This window comes from Erinaceus europaeus, chromosome 7, assembly GCF_950295315.1.
Source record: "Erinaceus europaeus chromosome 7, mEriEur2.1, whole genome shotgun sequence".
Lineage (NCBI taxonomy): Eukaryota > Metazoa > Chordata > Mammalia > Eulipotyphla > Erinaceidae > Erinaceus > Erinaceus europaeus.
Genome location: NC_080168.1, coordinates 127,135,965 through 127,163,872, shown reverse-complemented (window position 1 = coordinate 127,163,872; position 27,908 = coordinate 127,135,965). Strand labels below are relative to the sequence as shown.

The 27,908-nt window shown below is 46.5% G+C and overlaps 1 protein-coding gene across 1 annotated transcript in view; it reads right to left on the bottom strand.

Moving 5' to 3' along the window:
- Positions 1 to 27,908, bottom strand: part of PLXNC1 (plexin C1) — a 201,728-nt gene that overhangs the window by 97,617 nt on the left and 76,203 nt on the right. Inside the window, exons 5-6 of the mRNA XM_060195546.1 lie at positions 20,236 to 20,341; positions 3,330 to 3,480 (exon numbers count right to left, since the gene is read on the bottom strand). Coding sequence (XP_060051529.1) covers positions 3,330 to 3,480; positions 20,236 to 20,341 — 257 coding nt within the window. The remainder of the gene's footprint in view (positions 1 to 3,329; positions 3,481 to 20,235; positions 20,342 to 27,908) is intronic.

Genomic DNA, 27,908 nt, shown 5'->3' with positions numbered 1-27,908 from the left:
TGCTTCACCACCTGTGAAGCGACTCCCCTGCAGGTGGGGAGCCCTAAACCTGAGTCCTTACACCAGTCTTTGCGCTTTGTGCCACATTCGCTTAACCCACTTCGCTACCACCTGACTCCCTAGGCATGAACATCTTTCTGCGTAGCTGTTATGCTATCTCCCCAGCCCACACCCTCCATTTTCTAACAGGGATTGGACAGGGTGTGAGTCTTAGAGCTCTTGCTATCAAGTTCTCCTCCGAAGCAGTAAGACACATTCTGAAAGCCAAGGTGCCGTGCCAAACCCTGCGCACAGCAGCAGTCAGCTGTGGGGCCTACTAAGCAGGATGTGGGGCCTCTGTGCTCAGGATGAGGCTGTCTGGACAGTCGGCACAGTCACTCAGCAGGAACATTTTAACCGATGGACGCTTGATCAGCGTTCGTCGAACACATAAACACAGGGGCATTAGACATGAGCAGCTCCGTGAAGGGTCTGCGTCACTGGGATCCGCAAGTGTGAGGTGATGAAGACTAGCAAGTTCCAGCCATTCACAAGACACCAGGGAAGCAGCTCAAAGGAACGGAGTCTCTGCCCTACCGACATTGTGGAGGAGATAAAACCCTTAGCCTGGAGAACACAGTAAGCACAACACAGAAGCTGGATAGTGTGGACAAAGGGAGGTGGTGAGTTGAAGTCATTCAGACTGAAGTCACCACCATGCGCTCAGAGGCTGAGAGGCTTTTATGAAGCTCGGGTCTCGGTGCATAACTTGCCCCTTTGAGGAGTTTAGGATCCACTGAGTAAAGCTGGCTCTGGGCAGAGCGCCGCAGCTCCAAGTTCCTCACTCTGTCTGGGAGGCCTGACCAGTGACTTGACTCCACATTCCCCCTTTCTCAGCCCCAAGGGATTCCTGAGTCCTCAGTGCGTGCACTGGAAACTCTCTTTTCATATACAAACATACTTTATTTCATTGTTGTTTGAAGCTTTATTTTGTAAATAATGAAAAGACCGTTTAAAGAGAAACACAGGAATTTAAGAGGTAAAACATGTAAGTATATAGGTTCAAGTTCTCTAAAAAAAGGTCAAGTTGACTTTTTTTTTGCCTCCAGGGTTACTGCTGGGGCTCGGTGCCTACACTATGAACCCACTGCTCCTGGAGGCCATTTTTTATATTTTGTTGTTGTTACTGTTTTTTTCCTTTATTAGAAGATTAATGTTTTACTTTATTGTTATTGTTGTTGGATGGGACAGAGAGAAATGGAGAGAGGAGGGGAAGATAGAGGGGGGAGAGAAAGATAGACACCTGCAGACCTGCTTCACTGCTTGAAGTGACACCCCTGCAGGTGGGGAGCCGGGGGCTCGAAGCGGGATCCGTACACCGGTCCTTGTGTGTCATGCCATGTGCACTTAACCCGCTGCACTACCGCCTGGCCCCCTTGAGTTGAATTTTTTAATACAAGAATTAAATAAATGAGTAACAAAAGAACCTAATAGGAATTAAATAAATAATAAAAAATAAAAAATAAATAAAAGAATCTAATATGAATTACATCATGTTACCTGTGGATTGCCTTAGTTACTTCAAGGATCCAATTACTCAGATTACTCAGACTTGTTTTTTTTACATATTTTTAAATCCCTATTTATTTGATGGAGACAGTCAGAAATTGAGAGGAAGAGGGAGACAGAGAGAGAAGAGAGACAGAGAGACACCTGCTGCACTGCTTCACCACTCGTGAAGCTTTCCTCCTGCAGGTGGGGTCTGGGGGCTCGAACCCGGGTCTTCATGTACTATAACATGTGTGCTCAACCAACCAGGTGCGCCACCACCCAGCCCCTGAATGCCCAGACTTGTCCCTTTGTATTTTATACTTAAATCTCTCTATATATTCTGGATGTAACTTTTTTTAGTTGCCCCTAGGGTTATCACTAGGGCTCAGTGAACCCACCACTCCCTGCGGCCATTGGACAGGACAGAGAGAAATTGAGAGGGGACGGGGGAGAAGAGGGAGAGAGAAAGATAGACACCTGAAGACCTGCTTCACTGCTTGTGAAGTGACCCCGTGCAGGAAGCTGTGGGGAGGGGGGAGTGGTGGGTGGCTCAAACCCGGATCCTTGCACGGGTCCTTGTGCTTAGTACTGTGAGCACTTAACTGGGTAACTGGATGCACCGGCGCCCGGCCCTCCTGGCTGTAACTTCCAGCCCTCCCTGACCCCTGTCCACTTCTCTCCCTCCCCATCTGCCCATATTCCAGTGCTCAGCGTCACTTTACCTGCAACACTGTGACAGCTGCCCTTCCATGTAGCCTTTTATTTAGAGGTTTATATTATTTAACAGCTGACAGTGGGGCATACGGACCACAGCACAGCTCGAACATATGCCACATCAGCAATGAAACCCCGGACCTCACGCATGCAAGCCCTGCCGTCTCCCCACTACACACCCCATCCCCCGCCCTTCTAGCCGAGCTTTTAGACGCAGCCTTGCTTTCTTCTGCCCCTTCTCCACGGGCAGTTGCTCTCACCCTCAGTGAGAATGTGTTGTTGATTAGGCTGCTCTGTGCCCTTCTTCAGGATTCACTTTTCTGTCACTTTGTTTACCCCTGGTCTCTACCCCGTTTACCTTGGCTGCATAAGAGTCTGTGGGCAGCTCAAGGACAGCTTCTTCTCTCCCTGTGGCCAGTTCTCTCGTGTGTCTCTACCTGAAATACTCCTCCCCAGCTTCCCGGCTGGGCTCAACCCTTCTCATTCTTCCGGAAGCTTTCCTTGATCCCTCCCCCACTTGCCTGAGTCCACTATGTGCCCCTTCCGTGAGTTTCCTGTGGGGCACTGTGTTCCCTGCCCATACACGCTGTGTGGCCATGAGGTGCTGACTGGTCTCTACACTACAAGGCTGCAGATCTTGCGAGCATCAAGTCAGTCCTTTTTTTGGGCCACCGTGTCCCAGCAGGGTACCTAGCGCAAAGTAGGTGTTCTGTAAGCACATCCTGTGCGAATGGATGAAGGCCGTTCTACTTCCATGTCTCAGAAAGAACATCCCCAACTCTTCCACTCTCCAAATTCTGTGTGCCACTTGGGCGAGGCTGGTCCAATATCTGGGTTTATCCTACCCTCCTTTCCAACTTACCTTCACTGTGGGATCCTGGGGCCAGGGCGTGAAGGAGAGCAGAGGGAAGCAGGACAAGAGGGCATGTGGGGAACCCACAGGGAGGAAGGGAGAGAGTCTCCCAAGTGGGCTATTGGGGTTCACTGTCATTATGTGGCTCCTTGACAAGCAGAAAGAGGAAGGCACAGAAGGCTCTCTCGCCTCCGCCCCTTTGTGATGGAAACCCAGAAGAGAGTGCACCTGCCTCTGTAGGATGGTCTGGTGATGGGGACGCTGCAGGTGCAGGTCCCGTTTGGTGGGCTTCTCCCCCGGCACAGCTCCCTGCCAGAGCCCACGTCCTTCACCAGGCACTCCGACTGTCTTGCTGGAAAGCTCCCCGCCACAGCTACCGTCGTCTGTGGGGGGGAAAAAAAAACATTCAGAAACCAAGTCACTGCTTCTGCACCACTTCTACCTGAGTGGCATACGTGAGTTGACCCTCTGCCCTGCCACAGACGGAGAACGTCCAGCGTTTGAGGCTGGTGAGGAAAAAAAAGAAAAAATAAATAGGACGTTTTATTGGCTATTTGGCTTGCTCTTTTATGAACTGCATATTCATATCCTTGGATCAGTCTTGTGCTTTGTGTTTTCTTATCAGTTTTAAAGAGCTTTCTGCGGCGTGTAGATATTAATCCTTATCTGTCATATTTCTGACATATTTTCTCCATATCTATTGCTTTTCCCGCAGCTTTTATGTGTGGTATCTTATGCTTTTTATTTATTTATTTTGTAATCAAATACAGGGCTTTGTCTTGGCTATACACTTCTTTCCTAACTGTAGCTTCCAGATAAATAAGATATTGCTCTACCATTTTCAGTGCATTATTTTCTAAACTTCTATCTTGAATCCATCTGGAACTTAATTTTATATATAGTATAGCAGTCCAACTTTATTTTTACCCAGATGGCTAATCAACTATATCATAATTATTTACTAAAAAAAATGCCCCCTTTTCCTACTGAACTGAAATAATGCTTTTGGCATATATTAAAGTATCATTTATCTGGAAATATGTTTCTAAACTCTGCTGTGTTCCAATAATCTACTGACCTGCCTCTATTCCAATGGAATCAAGTTCCACTGCTGTGACCTTAATAATATATGTAATTGTTACCACTCCCATCACCGAGGGCCTGTGTCCTCATCCCTGCCCCCATAGATAGCCACTCTAGTTCTCCCAAAATCTTAAAAAACAGGTTGACATTTTGTCTTTCGCATTCCTTTCACTTAGTACTATGTGCACTTAAATGAGTGTGCTACAACGAGGCCCCCTCTACATTTAAAAGTAGTTAAGGCTATTTCTATCTTTCCCTAGTGGGTTAGGGCTCTGGAGAGGTGAGGTTCTTAGACACCTAGGTGAGGTCCTCTGCCCAGGGAAGTCTGGATGGAATCATAGTAGCCTCTGTAAATTGGTGGCTGAAAGGCAGTAACATATAGAAGACAAAGTGTTTAATAAACAGGAACCAAGAAAGTAGGAGTAGAGCAGATGATAATATGGACTTTAAGGTGGAAAGAAGCTAGGAGGCCTATTTTAGGTATGTTCCTAGAGGCCTATGACTTTCATAGTTTTTGCTTGAGCTTGATAGCTAACATGTAGGTGGACTGAAAATACTGTCTGGGAAGATGATGTCAGAGTTGAGACTAGGGCTAGAAAGCTGGATTAGGGCAGAGAGTAGCTCCCAAACATGAGGGAAGTATATAAATGCAACTAACTGTTGATCCCAGTGATCTAACCCAGAGCCCATATCTATTCATATTTAGCACAGGAGCCTGTGTGACCTGTGAGTCGCTCTCAGTCTGAGCTCACAGTCCATGGTCACAGCTGGGAACATTCTAGGCTGCTCTCATGTCAGGATCCGTCTTCCTTGAGGGGCAGAGCAGGCTGACCAGCCTCCCTTCAGAGAGTGGGGAGTCTCCACCATGGCTGCTCTGCAGTGAGGGCAAGGTCCTAAAGAGGTGCACAAGAGGGCTTGTGATGATGTTTCTGATGGAGGTGACCAGTGATGGTGGAGAGAGGGATCTGTTAGAGGTCTAGGCCATCAAGTCTGTGTGGGAATCCCAGGATTCCCTGACTAGAGCCCTGGATGATGAGGTGACCTGCTAGTGACCAAAAAGGCCGTCGTTAAGTGAGCCAGTTTCCTGCTCTTCTCCAGTGTTTGTTGTCCTTTCTTTATCTGACCAGCTTAGACTTGTCCCCAGTGGTTAAAGTATCGAGTGCCATTTGTTGTGTCCAAGCTTGTATTATGTTTACGGGGTCTGGCCTCAAGTTAGGGAGAAATACAGCTCAGATTTTAAGTGAGGTCTAAGGTAACCTTAAATTTGACTGCACTGACTTGTTTGATGGGGTATAGATCAACTTACCCATGTCCAGTGGAGAAGTAATTACTGAAGCCAGAATTCCCACCTTCTGCAACCCATAATGAATTTTGGTCCATATTCCCCGGGGGGGAGAAATGTTAGGGGAAGATGCTTAGAGGACTCGGAACTCCTAACTCCATTAGGACCCAAAGGGAGAAGAGAGGGCAGAAAAAGGACAGTAAGTAGCAACAGGTGTAGGTGTAATGTAGAAAGGAAAGGGAAGTGGGCAGACGACCTCACCAACATGCCCCACAATCTTACCTTGCAGAGCCCTGCCCCACTAGGGCAAGACAGACACAGGCTGGGGGTGTGGATCCATCTGCCAACACCCATGTCCAGTGGGGAAGCAACGACAGAAGCCAGACCTTCCACCTTCTGATCCCCATAAAGATCCTTGGTCCATACTCCCAGAGGGATAAAGACTAGGAAAGTTTTCAATGGAGGGGATGGGACACAGAACTCTGGTGGTGGGAAGTGTATGGAATTGTCCCCCTGTTATCTTACAATCTTATTAATCATTATTAAATCACTAATAGAAAATTTTAAAAAAGAAAGGGAGGGCAGAGTCACAGAAAAAAAATGGGGATGTATATGTATGTGTATGCATATGTGTATATATATATGTATATGTATGTTTATGCATATGTAAACAGTTACAGAAATAATAGTCAACCCATATCTGTGACCTTGGGAGAACTAATTCAGCTCCCAATGAATGGAACAGGGACACAGAACTCTGGAGGTGGGAATGGTGTGGAATTATACCCCTGTTATCTCACAACTTTGTAAATCAATATTAAGTAAAAAATAAAATATATCAATATGGTTAAGGGACAGGAGACAGCATAATGGTTACATAAAAGACTTTCATGTCTGAAATTCTGGGGTCCTGGGTTCCACCTTCAGTATCACTGTGAACTTAAAGTGATCCGTGCTCAGGCCTTCCACTGTCCTCTCTGTATCTGTCTCTCAACAGAATAAAAATTTAAAAGATGAAACGCTTTCAAAAAGTCATTTATGCTATGGGATGATCTCACTCTCTGGCAGAAGTTGAAAAACAAGATCAGAAGAGAAAACACAAGTAGAACCTGAACTGGAGTTGGCGTATTGCACCAAAGAAAAAGACTCGGGTGGGTGTGTGTGGGGGAGAATACAGGTCCAAAAAGGATGACAGAGGACCTAGTGGGGGTTGTATTGTTATATGGAGAACTGAGAAATGTTATGCATGTACAAAGTAGTATAATTACTGTCAACTGTAAAACATTAATTCCCCAATAAAGAAATTAAAATAAAAGTCATTTACGACTGGGCCCGCGAGACTGTTGACTTGGATGGTGTGCCTGCCTCACCATGTGCACAGCCCAGCCTTTACCTAGTGCCTGCCACCCCGCAGGACTGGCAGTGCCACAGTATCTTTCCATTTTTCCCAGAGTTCACTTGGAATGGGGACGCCCCAGTGACAACAGAGTAGTTGAGGTTTTGTTTGTGATCCTTCAGGTGTGTCCACCCTAAGTTAGCTCAAAGGACAAGTGTGGGGAGTGCTCTCTCAGGGGTGTATGTGTGGCATGAAGGGGGGTCTGCAGGGAAGGGGAGGGAAGTGGAGGGGAGGGAGGGCAGGAGCGGTGGCAGTGCCTAGGAGGAAATGCTCATCACTGCAGACAACCTGGGAGCTTCTGGAAGACTTCTGACCTCCCTCCCCTCAATTCTCTGCCTGACCAGCTAAGACTGTTGTCTGCCACTTTCTAAATCTGTTCTAGCTCTGGGAAACACCCCCATCTTTCCACTAAAAAGAAAAAAAAATCTGTATCTGGGCGGCAGAAGGCAAGTTACTGCAGCTTGACTTCAAGTAGGAACTGGAGCACAGTAAGAGACCCCAGGCTGCTCCCGTATTCCATCTCCAGGGCAAAAGCCCTCTTGTTTTCTTCAGGCCTGGACAATTAGGCACTTAACCTTTTAAAATGCACGCCTTTATATCTGCCTGTATAAGATACTGGTTCGTGTTATGACACTAATTGCTACTGAGTTAACATTGGTTTGTTATATGACAGAATTTCAGGGGTAAATCTTTACGCCTCTGTATGTGTATGAGATTCACCCCACCTGCCCCTCAAGTCCCTCTACCGACTTCTCTCCAGCCCAGCATCTGTCTTCCCATCACACACCTTTTCAGATCTTACATGGTCACAGTGAGTTTCTAGTCCAGCAGAAGTCTGGGGAATTCCACTTGACTGAAACTACAAGGCCACACAGTACAAAGAGATCCTTCAGATAGGCGAGTGCCCTAGCTAAGTAGAACAAGGAGCTGGGGGCCTAGGGTATATTTGCGAGGTGACGTGGGACAGGACTGAAGGTGGGGCAAGAAGAGAGAGAGAGGACTGTGGCTGAGGAGGTGAGTGCATGGAGTTGCTTTGTACTGAGAACAAACGGAGGGAGAGACAGGCTCTGGGTGGGGAATTCAAGGTTCCACTTTAGTGTGTGCTATGTGCTAATCAAGAAGATACGGCAAGTTGGCTATGGGCCTGGGGCGCCACAGAGTGATCTTAGGTGGGGAGAAAGGAGACAGGACCATGCTGACTCTCAGGCCCTGGGAGTGGATACGATTGTCTATGGAAAAGTACAGAGTCAGAAGACAAGAAGAGCCAAGTTGGGCCTGAAGTAGCTCAATTATTTATAAGCAGAGAGCAAAGAAGCCAGAAAAGGAGGCTGAGGCAGGGCCAGAGAGAACTATGAGAGCCTAGGAACGCCATGGATGCAGCGAGAGAAGGCTATAAAGACGCAGCCAGCAGGCCAAGGAGGGTGAGAACTGGAACGTTTAAGGACTTGGCTGCAGGCCTGCCTGAATCTCCTAGCGGCTTCAGTTGATTTTTGTTATATTTTAAAAAGTATTTTATTTTAATAAGAGAAGTACAGAGAGAAAGATAGATAGATAGATAGATAGATAGATAGATAGATAGATAGATAGACAGACCAGAGCCCTGCTCTAGCTCAGCTTTGGTGGTGCTTGGGACTGAACCTGGGAACTCAGAGCCTCAGGCACGAGAGTCTTCTGTATAATCATTATGCTGTCTCCTGAGTCCTGTGTAGTTTCAGCAGAAGGAATAGTAAAGTGGGAATTACAGGGTTCAAGAATTTGCAGCCAATCTGAAAATAAGAGACAGCAAGTTTTTTTAAGCTCAGGAGAGGGTGATCTGGGAGTTGAAGTTGAGTATGGTTAAAAAGCTGAAGATTTGGCTTAAAAATCCCAACACAGGAATCCTCACTGGGCTGAGAGCTCCTTCTTGAACTAGGTTGAATAAAAAAAAAGAGGATGAGTTAGATGAGATAGAAAGTGTGTCAGACAGCTATCAACTGCATGAGGGTAACAAACAAACCAACAAACCAACAAACAAAACCCACTGGCTGCACAGTTTCAACTCAGCATAACTTACTTAACCATTTCCCTTACTGACAAACACTTCTTTTTTTCCTCCAGGGAAGTGGGGCCTGGTGCTAGCACATATCCACCGTTCCTAGGCAGCCTTTTCTATTTTTTTTTAAATATTTTATTTATTTATGAATGAGAATCATACAAGGAGAGAGAAAGAGCCAGACATCACTCTGGTACATGTGCTGCGGGGGCTTGAACTCAGGACCTCATGCTTGAGAGTCCAGCGCTTTATCCACTGCGCCACCTCCCGGACCACAGCCTTTTCTATTTTATTAGACAGGACAGAGAGAAATCGAGAGAGGAGCGGAAGATAAGGAGAGAGAAAGATAAGACACCTGCAGACCTGCTTCACAGCTTGTGAAGTGACCCCCCCACACACACAGGTGGGGAGCCAGGGGCTCGAACCTGGGTCCTTGTGTGGTTCCTTGTGCTTAGTACTAAGTACTCTTAACTAGGTGTGCCACCGCTCGGCTCCCCTGCCAAAAGACTTCTGTTCAGGTTTATGATTCTGTGCTTTTCCTTTTTTCAAGTCACTTCAGAGTTCTAAGCTTGGAATTAATGCTTCAAACAGTGAATATACTTATGATTTTTTCCATTTTATTTTATTTTATTTCCAGAAGACTGTTCAGTTCTAGTTCATGGCCTGGGGTGAATGTCCCCTGCATAACTATTCTACTGTCTCCCTCACACAAGACTTTTGAAACATATCACCAAACCGCTTTTCAGACAGGCCATGTTGACGTGGTACCAGCTTAGCTTATTACCATTTAGTTGTATTCAACCGGCCACTGAGAAGCTGGACGCTGTCTGTGTCGAGTGTCTTTTTTTTTTTTTTTTTTTACCTTCAGGGTTATTGCTGGGACTCTATGCCTGCACCATGAACCCACTGCTCCTGGAGGCCATTTTTTTCCCCCTTTTGTTGCCCTTGTCTTATCATTGTTGTGGTTGTTACTGTTGTTGTTATTGATGTCATTGTTGGATAGGACAGAGAGAAAAGGAGAGAGGAGGGGAAGGCAAAGAGGGGGAGAGAAAGATAGACACCTGCAGACCTGCTTCACCACCTATGAAGTGACTCCCCTGCAGGTGGGGAGCCAGGGACTCAAACCGGGATCCTTACGCCGGTCCTTGCGCTTGGTGCCACGTGCGCTTAACCCGTTGCGCTACCGCCCAGGCCTGTGTCTAGTGTTCTAGGCTTCATCTTGTGAGAACATACTTTTAGCGTCTTGGTGGTTTCCTTTCAATTTAGCCTACATTCACTGCCTTGGAATTAACACTGCAAATGTTTTCCTGAAGTTCATGCATTTGTTGCCTCTTATTTTTACTGTGTAACTTTATGAATCCAATATGTGACTCTTTTCCTTGTTATTACATACTACTACATTGCTTCAGAGCTTAAAAAAAAAAAAAGTTTATGATTTCACCATGGCATCTCGCCAAAGGATGTAAAAACTGTAATTAGAAAGATAGATGTGCATTCGTGGTGATGATGAGAATGAGTATTATATATTTTTTTAGTTTTTTTTTTATTGTCACCGGGGTTATCACAAGGTTCAGGTGCTTACACAACAAATCCACTGTTCTTGGTAGCCAATTACTTTTTTTTTTCCCCTTTCTGGGACAGAAACAGAGAGCAACTGAGAGGGAAGGGGACGGATTGAGTGCACACATTACCACACAGAAGGACCCAGGTGCTACTCCTCGCTCACGAGCTGTGGGGGAGGGGGGATTCACAAGTGGTGAAGCAGGTGTCTCTCTTTCTCTCTCATCTCTATCTCCCCTCCCATCTCAATTTCTCTCTGTCCTATCCTATACAAAGACTGGAGAGAGAGAGAGAGAGAGAGAGAGAGGGAGAGAGAGAGAGAGAGAGGATGGGTAGATATAAAGGGAGAGAGACACCTGTAGCACTGTGTCACAGCTCATGAAGCTTCTCCCTTGCAGGTGGGGACTGGGGGCTTGAACTCAGGTCCTCATACATGGTAATGTATATGCCACAGCCAGGTCCAATATTTCTCTCTTGAAAGAAGATATACATCCCTATGTCCATAGCTACAATATTTACAGCAGCCAAAATATGGACTTACTCTAGACAAACATCAAGAGATGACTGGATAAAGAAGTTATGGGATAGACAGCCATTGGAATACTACTTAGCCATTAAAAATATGCCCTTAGCCTAGTGTCGTATGCTTTACATTGGTTTGTTCTAGCCCTCCCCCCGCCAAGAGAATTGGATCAGTCCAATTAATTTCGCGGGCCCGCTTGACCCCGCCCCAAGGAACCCCGAGAGAGGGTTCCTGAGTCCGAGAGTTCCAGAGTGAAAGGGTTCCTGAGTTCGAGAGTGCGAGAGTTTCTGAGTTCGAGAGTAAGGGAGAGGGTTCCTGAGTTCCCCAGTGACAGAGTTCCTGGGTTCCTGAGTTCGAGAGTAAGAGAGAGTGCTTGTGCCGCCGCAAAGAGACAGCAGAGTTCTGTTTGGTGATTAGTTTGTCTTAGTTTATGAATCATTGTTCCTGAATAAAGAAATACAGCTTCCCTGCCTAGCCGTTGTCTCCGCGTCTGTTACCCACCATGAAGCAAGCCAGCCCAGCCAGAGCTTCCGGAAATTTTAACAACAAATGGCGCCCAACGTGGGGCTGACCTGCGCATCTCTCAGATAAGTAAAGACAATTTGGCTACCTATGCACTATGGCCTTCTCTTCTGCTTGTGAAGAGATCTCCAAAGGCCTCTGCTCTTTCTTCACGAGACTGTTTTGCTGTTTCTGGAACATTTATCTCTGGACCACTCTGTGGTTTCCACTCGCTCGGGCGAACTCAGAACAGCCAGCGGGAAGAGCCAGTGGGCGGGAGGCGAGGTGCGGAGCTGCCGTTTCCACCTGGTCAAACAGCCAGCCAGCCGGCTGCGCCCAGACAACCCCTCGCACCGCGCCTGCAGCCCCGCAGCCCCGCAGCCCCGCAGCCCGCAGGAGGCCCACGCCAGCACACAAGAGCCCCAGGAGCCCAATGCCAACATACTGGAGCCCTATGCCAACACGCAAGAGCCCGATGCCTCCACGCAGGAGCCCGATGCCAGGACGCAGGCCAGCCCACAGGAGCCGGCTCTCCACTGCGTGGCGCAGGGCACTGGACGCGTGATCCCTCCATGCTGCTCGGCCACTGCGAGCAGGGCAGCAGACATGGCAGGGCCATGGGGCAGGGCCGCGGCGGCCTATCATGGCCGCCACCCCTGGGCACCTAAGCCCACGCCTTCTACAAAGATGGCCTGCCTGCCCTCTTTCTATGAATTCTGGAACCATCCCGGGCCTCCCGGACCCCCAGGCTCCCTGCCAAAACTAGACACATGAGATCTCCAGCCGCCGGTCCGGTCTGAAGACAGACAAGCTGGAGTACGCAGAGATTTCTGCAGAGATCGCAACCTGCAATTCCTAGAAGTGGAGCTGCTCGGGAATGGAGCTGTGCGGGAAGCCACCTCTGGATGGTGAACCCCCCCCCCCAACAACTAAGACAGTACAGACTTAAATTCGTGTTTAAAATGACATGTCTTAGTAACAAAGGTTTCTCTCCTTGTGTATTAATGACCATGTTTATGTGTATGTTTAAAGTTTGGTAAACAGTAGCTTTAAGGCTAAATTCTTACTAGTCAAAGTTAAATGAAAAAGGTTTTCAATGTAATTCTCATAAAGATAAAATTAACTTACATTTAAAGTCTGAGGTAAAAATTAGTTAACAATCAATATATTTTAACTAAGTTGGTCTAAACAAAAGGTTAAATAGACTTGTTGATATGTAAAACACTACCTTCTCTATTAGAAATGGTAGATCGCACAATGGCTATGCTAATTATTCTCATGCCTGAGGTTTCCTCTCTGGCCCACACCTAGGGTGTGTCTCCATCTTGAATGGGTGTAACAAAAGGTTAAAAGACGTTGTTGATATGTAAAAGTCTCAAATTCCTTCTCTTTTAGAAATATGCTAATAACAAGTTTTGTTTCATAGTAAGTAAATTGCAGCCGCAAAGAGGCAGCAGAGTTCTGTTTGGTGATTAGTTTGTCTTAGTTTATGAATCGTTGTTCCTGAATAAAGAAATACAACTTCCCTGCCCAGCCGTTGTCTCCGTGTCTCTGTTACCCGCCCGCGAAGCCAACCCAGCCGGCAAGAGCCTTCCGGGAATTTTAACAACAGCCTAGAACTCAAATAAATCTCTCTCTCCATTGTTACTGGTCATCTCTATCAGGAACAACAAATAGACCTCTTAGTGGGCCCCCATAGGACCTTGCCCTCAACTTGGATCAACAATGGTAGAGAATGTTCCATCCTCCGAAGGGAGTTGGACAACAGACTCTATGCTACACCTGAGGAAGATGGGTCCTGATATTGGGGCAGCTTGGAATGTTCCTACTCATGACCACAGAATGTGAGCTCCGATCTACAGGGATGCAGAGGTCACATAGGCTCCTAAGCTGAATATGAGCCCCAGATCACATCAAATTGATGGGGTTTACAGTCAACAATATTTATACACCGTTCCCATATTTGGGAGCTACTCTCTTCCCTGATCCAGCTTTCTGGTCCTTTCTCCAGCCATGACATCATCTCCCCAGACAATAACTTAGATCCACCTGCATATCAGATTTCAGGCTCAGGGGGAAAAAAGGATAGTCACAGGCCCTTTGGAATATAACTAAAATATGCCTACTAGCTATCTACAAAATGGAGGACCCCCCCAACACTTCATCTGCACTATTCCAGCCTTTAGGTCCATGATTGGTCAACAATTTGTTTGGCTTTGTATGTTAACTCTCTTTTCAGCCACCAGGTTCCAGATGGTAGCATGATGCCAACCAGACTTCCCTGGACAGACAACCCCACCAATCTGTCCTGGAGCCCTGCTTCCCCAGAACCCCGACCATTAGGGAAAGAGAGAGACAGGCTGGGAGTATGGATCCACCTGTCAATGCCCATGTTCAGTGGGGAAGCAATTACAGAAGCCAGACCTTCCACCTTCTGCATCCCACAATGATCTGGGTCCATACTCCCAGAGGGATAAAGAATAGGAAAGCTATCAGGGGAGGGGATGAGATGAGGAGTTCTGGTGGTGGGAATTGTGGGGAGTTGTACCCCTCTTATCCTATGGTTTTGTCAATGTTTCCTTTTTATAAATAAATTTTTTAAAAAAGGACTTAAAAATGCCCTTAGATCATTTGTGATAAAATGGATAAAACTAGAGGCGATTATGCCAAATGAAATAACTGAAAGAGTGAAAGACGACTTATATACAGAATATAGGGAACTAAAGCATGTGGACTTGCAAACAAGAGTGACTAACTAACTCTGAGACTTTGCAAAAACCAGAGTGACCCAGATGGGGTGGGAGGTTGCTGTGGGAGGGATAGCTGAGAGGGCTCTGATGGCGTGACTGGGAGCTGTGCACTCTCTCTCTCTCTTCATGGACACACACACACACACACACTATACTGAAATCTTTTTTTTTAAAGTTTTTTAAAAAAATTATTTTCCCTTTTGTTGCCCTTGTTTTTCATGGTTATTGTAGTTACTATGGCTGTTGTTATTAGATAGGACACAAAGAAATGGAGAGCGGAGGGGAGAGAAAGACAGACACCTGCAGACCTGCTTCACCACTTGTGAAGCAATGCCCCTGCAGGTGGGGAGCCGGGGGCGCGAACCAGATCCTTTCGCTGGTCCTTGCACTTCGAGCCATGTGCTCTTAACCTGCTGTGCTGCCGCCGACTCCCACTATATTGAAATCTGACAATCTTGTAAACTAATGTCAAATCAATAAAGCCTTTTAAAATTATACTTCCAAACTACCTGAAGAAATTCAGTTTTTGTTAGCATTTTTATGAATTTCTTTCTCTTTCTCTCTCCCTTTCTTTCCCTCCTTCCGCTCCCTCCCTCCTTCTTTCCTCCTTCCTTCCTTCCCTCCCTCCCTTCCTCCCTTCCTCCCTTCCTTTTTCTCTCTTTCTTTCCACCAGGGTTATCGCTGGGGATTGGTGCTGGCACTAAGAATCCACAGCTCCTGGCAGCCATTTTTTCCCCACCCCTCTCCCCTTTCTATTTTATTGGCTATTTTATTGACAGAAATTGAGAGGGAAGGGGAGGCAGACGGGGAGAGAGACACCCGCAGACCTGCTTCACTGATCATGAAGAGTCCCCTGTGTGTGGGGGGGAGCAGGGGCTCAAACCCAATCCTTGAGCATGGTGATAGGTGCGCTTAACTGGGTCCACCACCCTGACCCCCCACAGTTTATGAATTTCTTAATTAGCCTAAATGTTATTTTTATGTTTAATGTAAGAGATGACTGAAATTGTTTCCATGCTTTAAGCATTTCAGCACTCTGTGCAGTAAGGCTCCTGTGTGCTCTTATTTTAAGATTTGTTCAATCAGTTTTGAGTTGTTTACACTACCCGTGGCTCTCTGCATACCTACTGCTAAGTGGTCTCTCACGTCCAGTTTTTTTTTTTTATCTTTTCATTTAGAGAAGGGAGACACACACACACACACACAGAGGAGACACCATAGCAGCACTCTGCTACCCACAGAGCTCCCTCAGGACCGTCCACGGTTCTCCCACGTGGAGCTGGGACCCACCCCCAGGCAATCGTGCACGGAGGGTGATGGGCAGGTACCTCTCGGCCATCACACACACACATTTTAAAATTAGAGTCAGGGAAGGCACGATTGCTACCACTAACATTGTTTCCATCAGATGGAAATAGCCTTAACTGTCTTAACAATTATTTTGAAAGTCTTGAATTCATAACATTAAAGAGTGGTCTTAATGTTTTTGTTTTGTTTTTTTATTTTTTTATTTTTATTTATTTTCCCTTTTGTTGCCCTTGTTTTTTTATTGTAGTTATTATTGTAGTTATTGCTGTTGTTGTTGTTGGATAGGACAGACAGAAATGGAGAAAGGAGGGGAAGACAGACACCTGCAGACCTGCTTCACCACCTGTGAAGCGACTCCCCTGCAGGTGGGGAGCTGGGGGTCTCGAACTGGGATCCTTACTCTGGTCCTTGTGCTTTGCACCACATGTGCTTAACCTGCTGCGCTACTGCCTGACTCCCTTAAATTAATTTTAAGACAAGGATTATTCTATTCTTCACTAGGATTATCTGAAATGTAGAGAATTGACAGAAAACATGACATTTTTTATGTGATCTTCCCACCAAGAAACACTGTATATCTGAACACATTCAGAAGTTTTTATATCTTGCGGAAAACACCCTGTGCATTTCTACTTATTTTATGCTTTTAATTGATAATGTTTCTCTGTTATGAGTGACAAACCGTCACAACAGAACACTGTCCCACTATATAATTACTATTGGAAATAACTGCTTAACCCCAAAAAGGGATTTTGGTCCATACAGCCAGAGGAGTAAAGAATAAGGAAGCTGGGGGTGGGGCAGTAGCACAGTGGGTTAAGCACATGTGGTGCAAAGCGCAGGGACCGGCGTAAGGATCCAGGTTCGAGTCCCCGGCTCCCCATCTGCAGGGGAGTCGCTTCACAGGCGGTGAAGCAGGTCTGCAGGTGTCTGTCTTTCTCTCCCCCTCTGTCTTCCCTTCCTCTCTCCATTTCTCTCTGTCCTATCCAACAACGAACAACATCAACAATGGCAATAATAATAACCACAACGAGGCTACAACAAGGGCAACAAAAAGGGGGGAAAATGGCCTCCAGGAGTGGTGGATTCATGGTACAAGCACTGAGCCCAACAATAACCCTGGAGGAAAAAAAAAAGAATAAGGAAGCTTCCAATGAGGGAATGGGACACAGAATTTTGGAGGTGGGAACTGAGTGAAATCACACCGGTTACAGTTATACTCCTTACAATCTTATAAACCAACATTCAATCAGTAATAAAAAATTAAACAATCATGATAAATAAATAAGACAAGCTGCTCATTAGGCAAAATTACCATTTTTGGTAGCTGTCTTCAATATGTATCTCTTAGTAAAAGTAATCAAAAATATCAGATACATCCCTTGCACTCAAGTCTGAGTGTTTCTGTTTTTTGTTTTTTTTTTAATGGAATCATTCCTTTCAATTTCAAAGACGGTGAAAAAGGGAAAGAGGGTGAGAGAGGGAGGAAGGGAAGGAGGAGAAGAGAAAGGATAACCGTATCACCATCATTCAGGAAGTTTCCCATGCTGGGGGCTTGACCCCAGGTGGCACATGGTGAAGTGTGCCCTTCCTGGGTGTGCTATTTCGTGAATTCCTGGTCCCTGGAAGGAACCCTTCATCAATGGACATCATCAGCCTGGTTTTACACATGCAGTCAGCTGACTTTATTTGATCATTTCACAGCGGCACTGCTTGTATTTGCCTGGGGAGTTCCACAAGCTGATATTCTCAGATCTGGGGCACATACAATCTCATATGGTTGGTAGATAATCTTTGCTTTTTTATTATCCTATTCCAAACATTCTTTTTAAAGAACATTGATTTGTTGCCCTTGTTTTTTTATTGTTGTAGTTATTGTTGTTGTTATTATTGATGCCATCATTGTTGGATAGGACAGAGAGACATGGAGAGAAGAGAGGAAGACAGAGAGGGGGAGAGAAAGACAGACACCTGCAGACCTGCATCATCACCTGTGAAGCAACTCCCCTGCAGCTGGGGGCTCGAACCAAGATCCTTATGCCGGTCCTTGTGCTTTGCGTCACGTGCGCTGAACCTGCTGCGCCACCGCCTGACTCTCGCTCAGGTGTTTTTATATTGAGATTGAGACTTTCAGCTTAAGTTATGGGGGACCACAAGGATGGGAAATATCTTGAAAGAATATGACCAAGAGATGAAGTCAGACAACACTATTATTTAAAGAATCAGCCCAAAGTTGGATTTAAGGATTGTTGTACTCAGACTCCTAACTCCTTCTGAGTGGGAGAGAGTGAGGCGATGGCCAATGCTAGGAGCACTGCAGCAAACACAGAGGACTCGGTGGGGGAGAAAGTGCCCGTGGCTGTCTGGGTGGTGAATGTGCTTGGTGATGCTCCAGACCAGACACCAGACATCAGTGGTGATGAATCGATACAGTAAACTTAAGCAAGTAAGCAAATAGTGGGAACCACACTTTTTTTTTTTTTGCCTCCAGGGTTATCGCTGGGACTTGGTGCCAGCACTATGAATCCACTGCTCCTGGAGGCCATTTTTTTCATTTTATTGGATAGGACACAGAGAAATTGAGAGAGGAGAGGGAGAGAGAAAGACACACACCTGAAGACCTGCTTCACTGCTTGTGAAGCGGCCCCCCTGTAGGTGGGGAGTGGCTGGGGGGGTGCTCGATCCTTGCTTGGGTCCTTATGCTTAGTACTATGTGAGTTAAACGGGGTGTACCACCACCTAGCCCCCAAACACCCTTTTCATTTAATGAAAAAGTTAACTATCCCTCACCACATTTTGCTTAAATTTTCAAAACGATAAACGGAAAAAAAAAGCATAATTCTTAGTTACTCATCAGAGTCCTGCATATATTCAAGAGCTATGGTGTTTTCAATCATTCTTTAAAAATATTATTTATTAATTTATTATTGGATAGAGACAGAGAAATTGAGAGGAGAAACAGAGGAGAGAGACAGAGAGACACCTGCACCCCTGCAGGTGGGGACCAGGGCTTGAACTGGGGTCCTTGTGCACTATAATGTGAATGCTTAACTAGGTGCACCACCACCTGGCCCCTTCAACCATTCTTTATCAGCCCCAAAGTGAGCTCTTTTTCAGATTAAGAGGAATAGGAATCTGACCATAACTCTGCTCAGGTGTCTAAATCTCTTTTTCACAGGCTCTCTGACTCCCCTCACTCTGTCTCAGGACTGGTAGAGGCTTCAGTGGAGACTCTGCAAGTTATTTCTAGATACTCCCCACCCCCCAGGAAGAGACTAGACAATGACAGCAGGCCAACAACTTCAATTCCTGAGTCCTGGTCACTGATGACTTGAAAGCTTGAGCCTTTTATTATTTATCACTCATTAAATGCTTTGTCTTTCTTTTATTAAATGTTAAATCATCTGAAGTGATATGGTGCTCAAATAAAACAGAGTGAGCTCAACAGACAGGTCAGCTGGCTGCTGATGGGTATTCTGCACGATTATTCAACATACAAGAGCCATAATTAGAGAGAAAATGTCTCCTTACAGTACCACTGAGACTGCAAGGCAGGGGCTCTGTTTTCCCAGAGGGCAGAGCTGGTATATGAATCAGAAAAGGCCTGAATGTGCTTACAGCTTCTTTTCTCTCGGTCACTGACAAGGCTGATGTCCTGCCACAGAAAGAACCCACTTGGGCAGGGGAGGTGGCATAGTGGTTATGCAAAAACGCTTCGCTTTTATGCCTAGGGCTCCACAGGTTCAATTCCCCACACTGCCGTAAACCAGAGCTGAGTAGTGTTCTGACACAGCAACAGTAACAACGACTTTTGAAAGAAAAACCAACAAAAACCAACACTATCTTCTCAAGGATCCCACTTGCAGTCTTCACAGATCACACTGACTCTCTCCCTCTTTACAGGTGTCACCTGAAGCTATGTTCGTGGTATTGTTACCAGACACCTGGGATGCATTGGATCGACCTTCCCGTGGTGCATCCCGTGAGTACCCATTCATTGGGGAAACCGACGATCCTTCCTAGCCGACTGAATCCACATGGATCCCAGTCACTTTCAAAGCCAGCAACAAGCAGCTCCTGACAGCTTTCAACCTGACCTGTTGACTGGCTACGGAAGAAGGGCAAACGCTAGAAGAAAAGGAACCAGACACCTGACCAATTTGGAAAAGCAAATGGCATGAAAAGCAATGCTGGACCCAAGGTACAGTTATGTGATCTCTTTGACCACGAGTCTGTCTATTTCTCTTTTTTTGTCCTACCCATATGTTTTCTCTGACATTAATAATTGGTGGGGAGTGGGGTCTGCTACGAGAAATAGCTCACTTGGACACCTGCTTTACCACACGTGGGACCTAGCACACCACACACAGAAACATTCTACCTGGGAAGGCTTGATTTTTTCCTTTACATTTCGTTCCTGAGCGGCACGGCCAGCTCTACAATGTGTCAAGGGCAGACCAATGTGTGAGGGCAGACCACGGGAGTCTCTTCCTCTCCTGTCCCCCCAACACCTTGCAGAACACGGCCTTGGGCAGGCACTCACATCAGCTGGCTGAATGGGCTCTGGTGGTTAAGGCTATCTGATGGAAGACATGCTTTACACACAGAAGGAAGCTAGCATCAGTAGTGCAAATAAGACAGTGTGATAGAGACAAGTTAAAATCTCTCCTTAAAAAAATTTTTTTTTTAATCTTTCCTTTTACCTTATCTTTACTTCTTCGAAACAGGTCAATCTGAGGGCAAGCTTTAGCTCCAGAAGAAATGTCCAGCCAGTTTTGTGGATGTATACAATCTTCTTTAAAAGTACACCTGCAAAAAGAAAGAAAAGACGTGAGGACAACTCCACGTATGCTAGCTAAACATGTTCACATGCGGTTTCAGTGCAAAATGCCAGGCTTTGTATAGTGGATTACTGATTTCATTGAGCACAGGAACGTGATGTTAAAACCAGGAAGATGCCAGTGTTCTCTCCAGCATGCCCAGCAACAGAAAGCAGATGCAGACAGCATGTGGAACTTGACATCGCCAAGTACCACCGGACACACCCTCTGGTGGGTTAAATCGTTGAAAAGCTCCCTTTTGGACAAACAAAGCAAAGCACCCCAAGTAAAGGCTTACATATTCTATAAATTTTAGGTTTGTGATTCATTCCCAGAATATCAACCTATTGTATAAATTTGCTGTTGTGGGGAAAATGTTACTATTTTGTGCTCTGCAGCACGATAATTAAATAGAAAATTTCAAGGGCAGAGTCTTCCCAAGAATTTGATAAGATATTCCATAACCATTACTATATAACAATTTTTTAGAGAGATGCCAAATTATATCAAAAGGGAAACTCTTTTCAGGGACATTTTCCCAAGGCACTAGCTCTGATGAGGCCACCCAAAAGTCTTCTTCTTCTTCTTCTTTTTTTTAATTAGTGATTTAGTAATGATCAACAAGATTGTGGGATGAGAGGGGTACAATTCCACACAATTTCCACCACCAGAGTTTCATATTCTGTCCCCCTGCACTGGAAGCTTCTTTATCCTTCTGGAAGTATGAACCCAAGATCTTTATGGGGTGCAGAAGGTGGGAGCTCTGGCTTCTGTAATTGCTTCTCCACTGGACATGGGCATTGACAGGTTGGTCCATCTCTCCAGCTGCCCCAAATAATTCTTAAGCTGTGGCCAGTGCCCACTACTTTGGTAAACACGGTCAGCAGCTGGTCTAGGAGACAGCTCATCAGTAGAGTGCACGTTTCACTATGTGTGAGAATCAGGTTCAAGTCCCAGTACCACACAAGAGTGACTGCCCCAGAGAAAGCTTCTCGAGTGAAGGAGTGCTGTGGTGTCTCTCCTCGTTTCTCTCCCCTTTCTGTCTGTACCTGAAACTTAAATTTTTTTTATTATTTATTTTTATTTATTTATTTCCCCTTTTGTTGCCCTTGTTGTTTTATTGTTGTTGTGGTTATTAGTGTTGTTGTTCTTGATGTCATCATTGTTGGATAGGACAGAGAGAAATGGAGAGAGGAGGGGAAGACAGAGAGGGGGAGAGAAAGACAGACACCTGCAGACCTGCCTCACCACCTGTGAAGCGATTCCCCTGCAGGTGGGGAGCCAGGGGGCTCAAACCGGGATCCTTACGCCAGTCCTTGTGCTTTGCGCCACGTGCACCTAACCTGCTGCGCTACCGCCTGACTCCCTGCCTTCTCTCTTTTTAAGTCTGATGAATCTGGGCCTTGTGGCATTGTCTTTGAGCTCTGGGCTCATCTGAATATGACCAAGATAGAACAGGAAGCTAGCGACTTTTGTTAAACGTCACCCCCAAGCCGAACCCCTGCAGCACGTCACCGTGTGCTGACCCCTCCTCTCAGTGTGCACATCTGTGCCCAAACTCCCCTACTCCCTGTCAGTTGCTTCTCCAGCAGCATGACCACAACGGGGTTTCCATCAGCACTTCTCCAAAGCCACACATTCTTCTGACCCCTGCATGGCAGGCTCGTCCGTCACAGACATTAGGTTCAAATTAAACTGCTGCTCAATGTCAGGGACAGTTTGCAGTGGAGGGACAAGGACTCCCAGATTGAAAACAGACGATGACAAGGCTGGGTCTTCATTGTGTATTTCAAAGAGATTCTCGCTGTCAAAAACTACCTTCCCTCCCCTGGGCACACTTTGCTTTGTTTAAGTCACTTTCTCTGTCCATCAGGGGCGTGCGGGGAGCTAGCTCTAGAGAGACTAGAGCACAGATATTATCGTAGGTTCTTAATGCTGCCTGGGAGTCAAGGCCTGAGGCTGCCCCCAAAACAAGTGTAAGATATTTCATACACACAGTGCTACAATCTGCCAATTTGTAGGCAGCAAACAGTGGCGCTGCTTTTTCTAGCGTTTGCTGAGCTATCACTCCCTTTGCTGAAGTCCTGTGGCATTTCTTGTTGGAACCACGCATTCTGGCCTTTAGTCATATGCTGCCTTGAATTACAACTTAACTGCTTCATATGCCTCGACCATCCTGCCCCTCTGTGCTCTCAACTCCTCAGAGAAAGAGAGAATGCCTTTAATATTTCTCCAGCAAGCCCCTCAGAGTCTGCCGGCATGGCACGCAAATACTAGGGTTTCAATAAATACGTTTTGAATGAATGGACAAAATGTGACATGTCTCCCTATAGGTCATTTCTGTTGGCAATTTTTTTTCTAGAAAATTACAGCTCAGCTGTTAAGAAACCATGGAGCTTTCTTGGCTACATCCTGGGTGGAACGCAGAGGCGTCATGTTAAGTGAAATAAGCCAGAAGGAGAAGGGCAGAGGCTGGTCAACCTCACAGCTGGATGGGATTTAAGAAACAAAGACAGTGCCCACACAGAGGGAAACTGAGGCTGCCTGCGATCTCCTGCAGCAGAGTTAAGGCTCTAAAGCGGGGGTCCAGACGGGGGCGAGGACTCACGTGAACAACTTGGGAGTATGTCCACAGTGGGCGTGGTGTGGGAACGTCAAGCACAGGAAGGTGGGAGACTGTCTACATGTGATCACAACTGTCCTGCAAATCACAATTTCCCTACACTAAGGTGGAGAAGTAGTGAAGTAAAGAGATAAAAATCGGGAGGATGCTTCCTAGCCCATCTCTGATGAGTGAGTATCTCCAACACAACTGCATGGGAGGTGTCTTCCCTTGGACTCCAGATAAAAGGTACCAGAAGTAAAGAAATAGGAAGTGAACCATCTTACATAGAATATTGATATAATATTTTCTTACATTCATTGTGAAGATTAATATTATTGTAAATTGTTCTATATGGAATTGTATTTATTTGACAATAACGCAAACATTTTGCTACCAGGTAGATATTTTTTATCAAATATATTCTGATAAAGTATTACATGATGATTAAAAAAATTAGGAGTTAATGTTTTCAGTTTATGCTTTGGATAAAAAAAATGAATCTTCCCCTTCCTATTTTTCATAAGATGTAAAAAAAAAAAAATTTAGCCATGTTAACAAGTAAGCATGCACTCCTTATTTTTAAAACTCCACTGAAATGTCTAAACTCCCGTTTCTTGCTTCTCACCATTAAAAACAAAATTAAAAAGCAAACTGTGACACTGAGAATGTATAACCAGATGGCCACTCTTCAACAGGACCTTATTACTTCTCCAGCACTGCAGATCCCAAGACTACTCATACATTCAAATTTCTTACAGGGCAGGAGGGCAGAGCTGACAGCTCTTAGGGAGCGGCGTCCATTTCTCTGAAACAGCGTCCATTTCTCTGAAACGGTCCCCTCTGAACGTTGCCACTCTTCTTCCTGTGTATCAGTGAGCAGCCGCCAACGAACGGCACCGACACTGGAGCCGCTGCCCAAATGAAACCAAAACCTCCCTGCTGGTCCCAGCCAGTGAGGCGGCTCTCCACCAAGCACCCACACAGGCTGACTTCTTGACTGGCTACCTATTCACTCTCTTCAGACCACAGAAAGGAGGCAGGTCAGACTCGGAGTCGGATAAGCACATTCTGGAGAGGGGTGGCAGCGGTATGTTTGCTGTCCTCACCTCGTACGACTCACTGTCTGTGCCCGATCTTTTACTGAGGGGTCTGTCTGTCTGAAAGTCCTGAGACTCAACCGGTATTTTATGCTCCTGCCTCTTAGACCTCGTCTGCATAGGGAAGCCAACATGCAGACACTAGCCTACTTACAGATGAAGAAACAGAGCCAGCTTGAATGCAATGAAACAGCCTGAAGAAAAAGACCCTCAAAGCTAATTAAAACATTAGAAAAAAAAATCTTGCCTTACGTGAAAACCACTGTTTGTGGAGACACCCGCATGTGGATGAAGCCAGTAAAGAAGGCTTCTTCTTAGTTTCTTTTTTTTTTTTTGCCTCCAGGGTTATTGCTGGGGCTCGGTGCCTGCACCATGAGTCCACTGCTCCTGGAGGTCATTTTTTCCCCTTTTGTTGCCCTTGTTGTTGTAGGCTTGTTATGGTTATTACTGTTATTGTTGACGTAGTTCGTTGTTGGATAGGACAGAGAGAAATGGAGAGAGGAGGGGAAGACAGAGAGGGGGAGAGAAAGACAGACACCTGCAGACCTGCTTCACCGCTTGTGAAGCGACTCCCCTGCAGGTGGGGAGCCGGGGGCTCGAACTGGGATCCTTATGCCGGTCCTTGCGCTTTGTGCCACGTGCGCTTAACCTGCTGCACTACTGCCTGACCCCCTCATCTTAGTTTCTTAACGGATCTGCTGTACATGTTAGGCTGTTCAAAACAGTATGATTCCCATGCTGCCACCAAGTACATGGGCCACCCTTCCCCCACTGCCAGCTCATCTAAGAGTGAGATCTAACCCTGAGAGGTTCCAGACACTTGTTTCTGAACTGGCTGTTTGGAGCTCAGAAAGCAGTTTCACAACAGTGGGTGGGCTTGCTTCCTGAGCTGGTACAACTCTATAAACCCTAGCATCCCTGTGTGAAGCCTTCCTGGTCCTCATGCACAGCCTGGCATGGACAAGCCCTGCCCCAGGCCAGGCCCAGCTTAGTGTTCCCAGCTGGTCCTTCCCCCTCTAGTCCTCATGACAAGCTTGTTCTATACAAAGGAAACGGGGTTAGGGAAATGCAGTCCTATGCCAAGGGCATACAGCTGCCAAGTGGCTGACATGGGGTCAGAGTTAGATGCCTGGCCACTGGACCACACGGCCTCCTAGAGTCTCATGTTCACACTGAGAAAGGTGCAAGGCCAGGCCTGCTGACCTCCTTGGCCACAGCCGTGGCTGGAGGGTCTGAGTCAGGCTGTGGTGACTGAGGATGAGGACCCCCGAGCTGGGCACAGAGTGCTGCCAGGCAGAGTCTCCAGATGGCAAGGTTCTGGGAGGGAGACAGAGGTGGTGATTCTCCGAGGTCTGTAATTTCCATCTCTCACTAGCTTGACTCCATAATGTCTAAATGGAGGTTAGATTCCCAGACGTCCCCTGACTTTCAAATCCATTGTGCTCCAAAATGCTGTTTGCAAACAATCTCTTAGTAGTACGGACTACACTTCTCTCCCTGAAGAGACGGTGATGCCATCAGCAGTGATTAGGCTTCCAGGTTAGTCCACAAAACCCATTTTTCCATAATGTGACTCCAGTGCTCTATGTGTGTGTGTATGTGTGTGTGTGTGTGTGTGTGTGTGTGTGTATGTGTGTGTGTATGTGTGTATGTGTATGTGTGTGTGTATGTGTGTGTGTGTATGTGTGTGTGTGTGTATGTGTGTGTGTATGTGTGTGTGTATGTGTGTGTGTGTATGTGTGTGTGTATGTGTGTGTGTGTATGTGTGTGTGTATGTGTGTATGTGTGTGTGTATGTGTGTGTATGTGTGTGTGTATGTGTGTGTATGTGTGTGTGTGTATGTGTGTGTGTATGTGTGTATGTGTGTGTGTATGTGTGTGTGTGTATGTGTATGTGTATGTATATGTATATTTTTCAATAAAAAGTACAGGAAACAACGAGGCTACAGACATTTGCTTTAATAGCAGGTTCTACTGCTTCTTATTTGTGTTTCTGCTCAGCTGGCAGTCTGGGAACAGAGCCCAACTGGATTGACTTTTACATTTATTATTACAGTATTGTATTTAGATGGCATTTCTATCTTTTTAAGTGGGTCTGACTTAAATTATTAATTGTTTTCATGCCAACACAATGGCCGGGAGACCCATCTCTAGACGGGAGCTGAAATGCCCAGGCTGTGTACGGGGAGACCTTGAAAGCCTGACTCTGTTAGGCCAGAGCTTCACAGTAAGAACCTATCATTCACTCAGCCTTGAAACAGAAACTCTCAACTCCGAAGTGTAACTTCTACTTCCTGCCACTCAGATTTCATCGGCATCCTCGAATCTAATTGTTCACCAAGAGCAGACAGTCTCTGAAGAAAACTGATAACTAAATCTCAGGTAATTGGTTTCAAAGTGGGGGCTTGGTTTGACCTGTTCTAAAGATTCTGTACTGATACAGTCTCAGAAAACTATTAACAACAACAAAAACAACAACAAACAATCTGGTCTCCCTGCCAGGGACAGAAGCCAGTGTCTGCTACTGAGCCGCCCAGGGTCTTCTGCTGAGGGGTCTGCACAGAGCCAGGCAGAGGCACGTGGGCTTGAGAAGTGGGGGGTTTCACTGTATGGAGTGGAGACAGAAAACCCCTCCCAGTAGGCGGAAACAGACAGTCACTGCGACAAATGAAATTCTGAATTCAAGGCCTCTAGCGTCAGGGAAGGGGAGTGCCAAAATATAAGACCAAAATAACTTGCTGGGAGAGCTGAAAAATTGGATCCTCACCACTGGAGCTGAAAGCCAGTCTGTGTGGTGAAATTATGCTAATAACAGAGACGATTTAGAAGTTTTCTTCTTCTTAATGTGAAAACATAAAACACGCCAGGCGATAGATACCCTTTCATAGCTTTGATTTGATTCGCTGACTCTTTACAACAAGGCTATGGAGTAGGATGGTGAATGGCTCTGGTTTACAGAGGGGGGAAACTGAGGCACGGGAGGCTCCATGTCACTTTTCCAAGGCCACAGAATTAGCAGGATTAGGGGCTGAGATACAAAGCCAAGCAATACTGCTCCTGTCCCGTTCCGTCTCGTAGTCTCTGAGCTGTCCTACGAGCCGGCTGGTTCATGTCAGAGCAGAGGAAGCTGAGGGGTGGGGGTCAGAGAGTGCGGTGTGAATCTCAGTAGTCCTGCTCTGCTTCCCACACTCCTTCCTGCAAAGGCCTTCGGGGCAGGTGCCGCCAACACCCAGGGGTATCGGGCCCGGGTCCTCCCAGGGCACCTGCAGGGTAAGTCATGTGAGCGTCGGCCCATTTCCCAGCTCTTTCCGGAGGCTGCAGGCAGCTGCGCTCAGGAAGGGTTCTGCTGTGAAATGGTTCAACGGGTATCTTCCCTACGGGAAGGCTCGGAGCCTTGAATATGCCCACATGCCAGTGGGGCCTTGTAACTTTCCAAGACAGGCAGGAACAAGGTCCTAACTTTCAACTCCGCGTTGAGGAATTAGAAGCCATGGTCACGCACGCTGGGAAACACAGCCTGGTCTTGGTGGATAGCAACAGAGAGAAGAAATGCAGATGGTGGGACACATTAGCAAACGCTCCTCAGCTCGCGGACTCACTGAACATGACCCGCTAGCTCTAAGCACCGCCTTCACCCATTGCCTGAGCTGTGGGAATACAGCAGCTCCAGTGGCCCTGAGCTGCCTGCTAGGTTCTTCTCTCCAACACACAGCTGAGCACAGTGCTTCCTCCTGTCTTCAGCGCCACCCTCCCTGCCCACACCCAGCTCCTCCACCGGAGTGGCTGCCGGGACCTGGTGCCTAGGCGACTGTCCCATGCTCATCTCTGCTCTGGTGTGGTGCCCTCCCTTTACCT